Source organism: Rhododendron vialii, chromosome 2a (genome assembly GCF_030253575.1).
Source record: "Rhododendron vialii isolate Sample 1 chromosome 2a, ASM3025357v1".
NCBI lineage: Eukaryota > Viridiplantae > Streptophyta > Magnoliopsida > Ericales > Ericaceae > Rhododendron > Rhododendron vialii.
In genome coordinates, this window is record NC_080558.1 from 11,996,688 (window position 1) to 12,004,510 (window position 7,823).

General features: G+C 37.5%; 1 protein-coding gene across 1 annotated transcript; it reads right to left on the bottom strand.

The window, feature by feature from the left end:
* Positions 1-904: 904 nt before the first annotated feature.
* On the bottom strand, positions 905-7,493 carry LOC131316293 (CMP-sialic acid transporter 2-like). Its single transcript, XM_058345614.1, has 8 exons — positions 7,336-7,493; positions 6,794-6,863; positions 5,736-5,843; positions 5,410-5,543; positions 5,250-5,329; positions 2,773-2,821; positions 2,613-2,675; positions 905-1,437 (listed from the first exon to the last, which is right to left on the bottom strand). Exons 1-7 carry the CDS (start codon positions 7,471-7,473, stop codon positions 2,625-2,627), a joined length of 630 nt encoding a protein of 209 aa, XP_058201597.1. The 5' UTR covers positions 7,474-7,493; the 3' UTR covers positions 905-1,437; positions 2,613-2,624.
* Positions 7,494-7,823: the final 330 nt, after the last annotated feature.

Consider the following 7,823-nt stretch of genomic DNA (forward strand, 5'->3'; position numbering starts at 1 on the left):
CTCTGATTTGGGGTCTTTACAATGGGGAGATGCCCTCCTTTTATAGGCATAACTAGCAAGAATATATTATTGCTTACGTCATTGTTTACATCACACCTTACTTTATATAAATAATACTACACACTTACGACAACACACTTTTATCACTACTCAGGAAGTTCCCAGGATGTGGTACACATAATTGGACTTACTATTCCACCTGTGACACATAATTCATCTCTTTTCAAAGGAATGACATGACTAAAAGTAAAGCACTACTTTTACTTTATTTCACTTCACACTTTATTTTACATCACACAAAAATAAATAAACATATACCACACAAAAAGAGACAGTTGGCATAAACACATGGTTGTCATTCTGGATCATCTGAACACTTTTAGGGCTCACCTAGATGATCCATGAAATCAAAAACTCAGTTCATCAGATATAATCAAACTTGATTGCAACACAATTTTTTTTTCTGAAGCATTTCCCAAGATTCAATGGATTCCAAAGTCCTATATATATACAATGATTAACATGATTTTTGACATCTTTGATGGTTTGGATGAGCTCAATAAACATCTTCGATCATCAAAGTGAACCCAAGAAGGGCCCATACAAGATGGTCCGGCCCCTAAGTCTCAATCATTTATGTAAAACCCAATCGGCATTGTCCACGGCTGTACGGGCTTACTTCCACCCTCGAAGTCCTTTATGCACAGCAGCACATGTATGTACTATGTACGCTTCTTAGCCATGACTTCGAAGCTGAGAAGGTGAGGGATAGAACAAGTTTCAAAAAGATCCTTGTCAAAATGACAGCTACAATGGAATGACACCAAAGATCTAACACTATGTCTAACTTTAACTGCCTGCAATATGAAACTTTATAATCCATCGAAGCTGCTCATGCGAAAAGTTGTTGAAAATCATGTATACCCATTGCATACATCTCATATAATAATCACTATTCAAAATTCAAATGTTGAGTAGATGAAGAACCACGAATTACAACAAATGGGGCTTGTGTCTAAAAAAGTCTAGTTCACTTGGCAAAAATTGCTATATCGGAATTAGCAAAAATAAAAAAAGTCCTTTATACCTCGTCCAAGGTCAAATAGAGCAAATTTAACTACAAATGTATGATTGTGTATGTGTAAATATGAAAGGCATGTAGAATGGCAGTGAGCTCAGCACAAAATCCGGCCATGTTGCTATTCTTGAATATAACCCTTTCACCAGCAGAAGCAGGTCACTTTGAGGTCTATAATGCAGGCCGCCTTGCTATCCTTCTACGGTAACGAATATGAGGATCCCGTGATCGAGCAAAGGAGGTATTCCAGAAAAGTGAAAAGAATTCATATTTGGTTTTATTTCTTTGAGTGATTCTCATTACAAGCATAGCTCCAAAAATCCTCCAATAAGTCCAGCAAAGAATTGGTCCAAAAAAACCTGCACCGAATTTGCTATTAGAAGGGTTGAACAAGGTACAAAGGACAGTGATTGGAAAGTATAGAACATATATACAAAGTCATACAGCTGTGGAAGAAGGCGTAAGTTCCAGTGTTGTAACAAAAATATGTTTAAGCTAAAAGCTGTTCAAAACAACTAGATCCTTTCCGACCTCCAATATTTATAGCCTTCGCTGTTTTAGATCTCTTAACTGCAAATATAACAAAATAGTAGAAGTAAGACGAACCAAGGTTATGAAGATCGTACCGGACATGGTAACATGGTACCATTTTTGTTGCTGGTACCGTACTGATACGTACCGGTATATTATTTGGATTCCTCATTAAAAGTTAAATAAAATATGTACAAAAATATAGACGTAATACATTTACTTAAAAATTGCTTTATTTACATAACGCAGCTCTATTTTATTTTATTAATACAACAAGAAATTTAAATACCATTGCAGATCTCTCTCTCTCTCTCTCTCTCTCTCTATCTCTCTCTCTCTCTCTCTCTCTCTCTCTCTCTCTCTCTCTCTCTCTCTCTCTCTCTCTCTCTCTCTCTCTCTCTCTCTCTCTCCCGCATGAAGGTGGAAGCCTCATTATTCAAGCCAGATCAACTCCTGCAACAACACAATCCATCTCTGATTTTCTGCGATCTGCAACAATGCACCTTGATCTGGTCGCGATTTTTCTTAATAATCTTTTTTCTACCAATTGCTTGTGCTACCGGGAAGTCGCCGGTAATGCCCGAAACTCTCCGGAATAGGCCGTAACTCGCCGGTACAGAACAGTATTCACAGTCGAGACGAACAAGTCATTACTCTCACCCTCCGATATTTCTCTTTTGGGAATTCCAACTTTTTAATGGGATAAAGTAATAGTTGCATTCAAACTCAAATTGAGAGGTATTAATTCCGTAGATGGCCCCAATTTCCTAACTTAGGAAGGCAATCATAGCTATTGGCGAGGGATAGTTTCAGAAAACTAAAAGCTTTATACTTGGCTTTTCGATAAGGACTGACAAATTGGGACATCCCTAATGGAAAGATGGATGACCAATTTGGGATGAAGGAAGAATCCTTTTACCCCACGTCACTCCCGCAGATCTAGCACAAAAACAAATGCCAAAGAAAATTTTGAAGCCAAACAAGATATTTTTCAGCAACATACCCCTTAATAACTTCAGATGGGAAGAAGTGGCTGTCTTTCATCAGACACGGTATGATGTGTAGCCTGGAAAAAGGTTGATAGAAAGTAAAGGATATCAGTTCATAGATGGCATAAAAAGCTAATATTGCATATTAGAAACATATTGAGCAAAGATTTGAACCTCCTCATTTGCTCCTGCTGCCATATTGATGAAAGATGAATCCTTTGACCTGAGAAGATTTTGTCAGAGAAAAAGAATTGTAGTCGATGCAATATTGTCATAAGATTCTTGGAAGAACATTTCAAGGTGAAAATGACATCACAGCCACAAAAGTATGGGTTCGCAGATGGAAATATGCAACCATACACCAGATAAACAATATATACCAGTGTGTAGTCACAACACAACCACTAAAGAAAAAAGATGCTATGCAACTCATTATGAACAAGTTGAGAATTGAGATATATTTGGATAAAGCATGTGAACTACTAAAAGTATGCCTTTGCATAATTTACAACCCAAACCTTCATAGTACATTGTATATTTGGCAAGAAACAGCATTGAAAAGAATGAAAAATGCAGGCTGCTGAGTGCACAAAGGCACACAATGTCATAAGAAAAATAATGCCAACATTAGACAAGGATGTCAACATCTATTCTATTACTGAAAGTGTTGGAAAGCTTGATATACATTGTTCGGCCCATTTCATAATAGCTTAAGCTTTTGGGAGAGTTGGTAACTTAACATGGTATCAGAGCTCCGGTTGGAAGGTCTAGGGTTCAAGTCTCTCCATCTACATTTGTCCCCCATTTTTGGGGTACGCTTCTCCCCTTTGCATTCTATTACGTACCCTGTCTGAAAATTTGCATCTTTGCGTGCAAGATGGGGTTGCATTGAGGGAAGATGTTGCATATACATTGTTGGGCCTATTTACTAATAGCTTAAGCTTTTGGGAGAGTTGGTAACTTAACAGAAAAGGGGCTACCCACTTTGGTATGAACACTTTTGTGAAGTTATGTCACAAAAGTGATTACCAGAATTACTCCCACGCACAAAAATTACTGCTCTTTAGCCACAACAAAAACTAGCTATCACAGTAATAAATGTAAAAATCACTCACTCTAACTTCCATACCCCACCTTCCACTCAACTACCCACTCCTCCACTTGTACACCCCATGTATTCACACATGCACACACAGAGTCAGTGCCCACCTCTAGTAACCTTATATTGAAGAAATAAGATATCAGAATTTATCCCACATCGGTTAATTATCACCTCGAAAGCCTCTCCCCTCATCGCCAATTGATTTTGAGTTGGATACTTTAACATGGTATCAAAGCTAGGCTTTCAGAGCCTTTTCCCCTTTGTTTGTGCTATAGTTGCACTTTATTTTGTTGTTTGTGATCCGTGTTCCAGATCCTTTGGTGACCTCTCCACGTGTGAGTCGAGGGTTGCACGTGCTGGGGAGGGTTGTAATTTGTCCCACATCGGTTAATTATCACCTCGAAAACTAGTATATGAGCCAGGGCGGCCTCTCCCCTCATAGCCAATTGGTTTTTGAGCTGGATATAAAGTTTCCTCATAAGAAATAAACCTAAGTTTCTTCTCCACGTTCTAGTTTGGTAGATGTGCAAGTAACCTAAACATTCAAACATAAGCATATAAGCCCCCAAGTTTTTGACTAAAATGCACAATAAAGCTTTCCGTCCAACTTAACTACCAGTCCGCTCCACAGATGTTCTTTGCTTGTGGTTTGTAAAAGGGGATACTTCTTGAATTACAATTTGAACAAAATGCGCATGGTTCTTCTCTACCACTTGTTCAAAAACTCTCTTTCCCCTCCGTTAGCTGACTGTGACTCATCAAGCCCTCGCCTCTTCTTTTCCTATTCTCACCTACCTTTTCATCATCTCTTCTTTATTAAGCATCTCTTTTCGCAAGTCCATAAGACCAAAAGCAGAAGGGGTAAGCTAATTCATCTATATTCTTATACATCCATCTATACAAACTTGCTAACATCTTTTCCCAAGTCTTTGCCTAGGTTTGATCTGTGAACAAACTGAACCTATGAATGAAAACAAATTTTGCTTTCCGTATTGATGTTTCAGATTTGATTTGAACTTTGTGATGAATTCATGGCCTTTGTGCAGTAGCGGGATAGTGAAAGATTCAACAGGTCTACGAGAAATCTAGCTCAGCAACCAAAATCTGGCTTGGCCCCGCCCCATTGAGCGCCAATATACCAGTTTTCAAGAATAATGAAGGTATTTTGCTCGGCCAACACTTAAGAAGGATTTCTTAAAGTGGTCCATCACGGCAACGGAAGTACTTGGGGTTTTCATCACCTACAGACAATTTTGCCAAATTCAGAAACCTCAGGAGGTTGCAGGCCCAGTGCAATCACGGTTTGATTCTTTTGGATAAAGATAAAGTTCGGACCCCATTTTTAAAAGACTACAGGTACAAGGGAGCTAATTGTTCCTCTGACCTTTTCTATGCTGCGTAGGAAGCATCGTAATAATGTACTCTAGGAGACTTTTTAGTTTGCAGCAAGAGAAATTAATTCTCCCAGGTCCCCATTAAATTATCTCAGAAACTATCCTCGAAACTAAAGGCAAGTCAAATTGTTCAGATGAAAAGATTGAGTAGATACTTGTGGTTATTCTGAGCATCCATCAGTTCCAGCAGCCCAGTTTGTTCTTCGTCCTTGACCTTTGAAAGAGGTGAAAAGAACTGAAGATAAAAAATGAAACACAAGGTAAGTCCCAAAACAAAATGGAAACTATTAAAAGATGTTTCTAGTCACGTGGTACCTGGTGCATTGAGATGAAAACAACTGAAATTCCCAACAGAAAGTTTATAGTAAGAGTATGGCCAAATAATGCAGCAGATGCTATGCCTGTGAATATTGTGGCCACAGTTGAAGAATACTTCTTCAAGATTGTATCTGATCACATCAAATAAGACCTCAGCTTAATAGTAATGCAACTAAACCCCCCAAAAAACATTTGTACAGCAAGTGATAAGTCGCTTAATAACACCTTGTAATTCCTAAATCCTAAAATTGAAAGAACAAGCATTTAAAAGTTGGTCAAAACAAAGAACAAACTTAAAATAGAACCGATGGAAATATTCTAACCTGCATATTTGAAGAAAAAGGAGGATAGGATTCCTTGTGCTGCATTGTTCAATATTAGGAGCATGGTAGCTTTAGAATGTCCTTCCAAGATATCAAAGCTCTTAGGACCTGGAAATTAAACACAACATAAGAGCAATAAATAATGACTGATCCATGCATCCATGGTCCAACCATAACTCCTCTGCTCAAGGTGATGTCTTACGTGGACGCTTTTATGAGCAATGAAAAATTTTTATTGGATACAAAATAAAATAGTAACATTCAAGGAGAGCAAATAGTCTCAAGACGAAGAAAAACAGCATTACATAACACATGCTGCTCTAACTGCTCTCTAATCTCTAGAAATTGGAAGAAAGAAAGAAACCCCCTTAAAAAGATAATATTACAAAAACACAACAAATATTACTCATAAATCCCCTAATCACCAAACTTAAACATTGCGGATCAAAAAAAAAAAAAACTTAAACATTCTTGCATTGTTTCCCCACATTTGACGACAGATGTAACACCCCACTCCATCCCACTTCGAGTGAGTATGGTTAGTATGAACGAGATAAGTATCATATAATGAGCAAAATTATTTAAGTAAAAGTCATTGTAGAACAACTCAATTGCCATATGAAAAACAAATGTCTCAACTATTCTAAGCAATTCCAGTTGGCTCTGAGTTAACCAACAAAGTTATCTTTATACATGAACACTTTGCTTCTGTCATACTGGGAATGAAAGAAAATAGAAGCAGAAAGAAAATACTCAAAAACAACTCAGTAGCTCTAGTAACAAAGTTATACTCAGGGAGCAAATCCTACTAGGTCAGGCTTCTCTAACGAAAAGTGCCAACATTTTTTAAACCAATGATGGCAAATACTAAACTGAGTAAAAGAGAAAGCTGCCACAAACATGCACTGAGAGAAGCAGGAGTAAATTGTATGAAAGCAAGATTGCATGACATTATCGCTACTATTTAAGCTCAAAGTTCAATATCACATAAACTTTGTATAAAAAATTGAGTCCAACTCTGATGGAATCCATTGTTCAATTTAGCTTCATCTCCATACCTGTGACAATGGTAGTTCCTAGAATGGCCAAGAAGTTGAATATGGCACCATATCCATATAAAAACAAGTTCTGCAACACAAAAAAGAGTGTCAAACGAGACGGCAAAATGATACCACTAAGGTCAAGACCCCAAATTTTTGAGCAATCCTAATAACTAGAATCACTAGCAAAGTATGATTCAATAGGTCGTGTGGCCAAAACAGTATATCGACCAAAAGCATCTTACAACATTTTCAGACCCAAACAGGGGACAATGTTAAACTCAAATACCCATATGAAGCATCTAGAAGTAACTATGAGGACAGCGCTTCCCAGTAAACTATTAAAAAAAGTAACTAAACTAGAAAATCAAAGTGGCATAACAGCCAGGAAAGGCAGCAGTAATATATTTAAAAAGGCACCCCTAAGATTACGCAGTTGAAGAATGAAAATAGTGTAGCATATAACCGTGACAAATAGATACAACAGTAAGGGAAATTTCCAATAAAACCATCACAGTAATGGGAAAAAAAACATGTTAAGGATATTCCATTTGAATCACCTGAAGATAAATGCTGGTGTCATATTGGCTCTTCAAAGCATATTCATTGAACACCGAGGCCATAGATGGAACAGTCACCTGTACATTCAAATCCGATAGTAAGCCTAAAGCATATAGATAAAAGTACCATACTGTCATTAGGTCTCTGTGTGCAAAGTCTCTTCTGATTAAAAAATGTGGACTCTTCACTCACCCATGGTATTCTTTTGCAAGTCTTTTCTTGATAGAACAGTTTATTATCGATGCATAGAATCTTTGCCCTTCACAAGTTGGTGGTGAAAAAGTGTGCCCCTCAAGGGAAAAGTGTTTGTATGGACCAATGGCTCATGCTGAACTATCAATAATATTGTTCACAAAAAGGCCACTTTCTTCCTTACACCCTGAATGGTAGGCAGTATGTATCCAAAAATGGACAGAGGAAAGAATTATTACGGATCATCACTATAGCTTCACCTTTATTTTTATGTTTTTTTATAAGTATAGCTTCA

What these genes read in the sequence shown, in the direction of transcription:
- LOC131316293 (XM_058345614.1), bottom strand. Translation starts at nt 7,473, where the DNA reads ATGACAGTATGGTACTTTTATCTATATGCTTTAGGCTTACTATCGGAT. An exon ending in CTTTTTCTTCAAATATGCAG is followed by an intron (nt 5,544 to 5,735) that starts GTTAGAATATTT and finishes TGATGTGATCAG; the next exon opens with ATACAATCTTGAAGAAGTAT. An exon ending in GATGCTCAGAATAACCACAA is followed by an intron (nt 2,822 to 5,249) that starts GTATCTACTCAA and finishes AAATCTTCTCAG; the next exon opens with GTCAAAGGATTCATCTTTCA.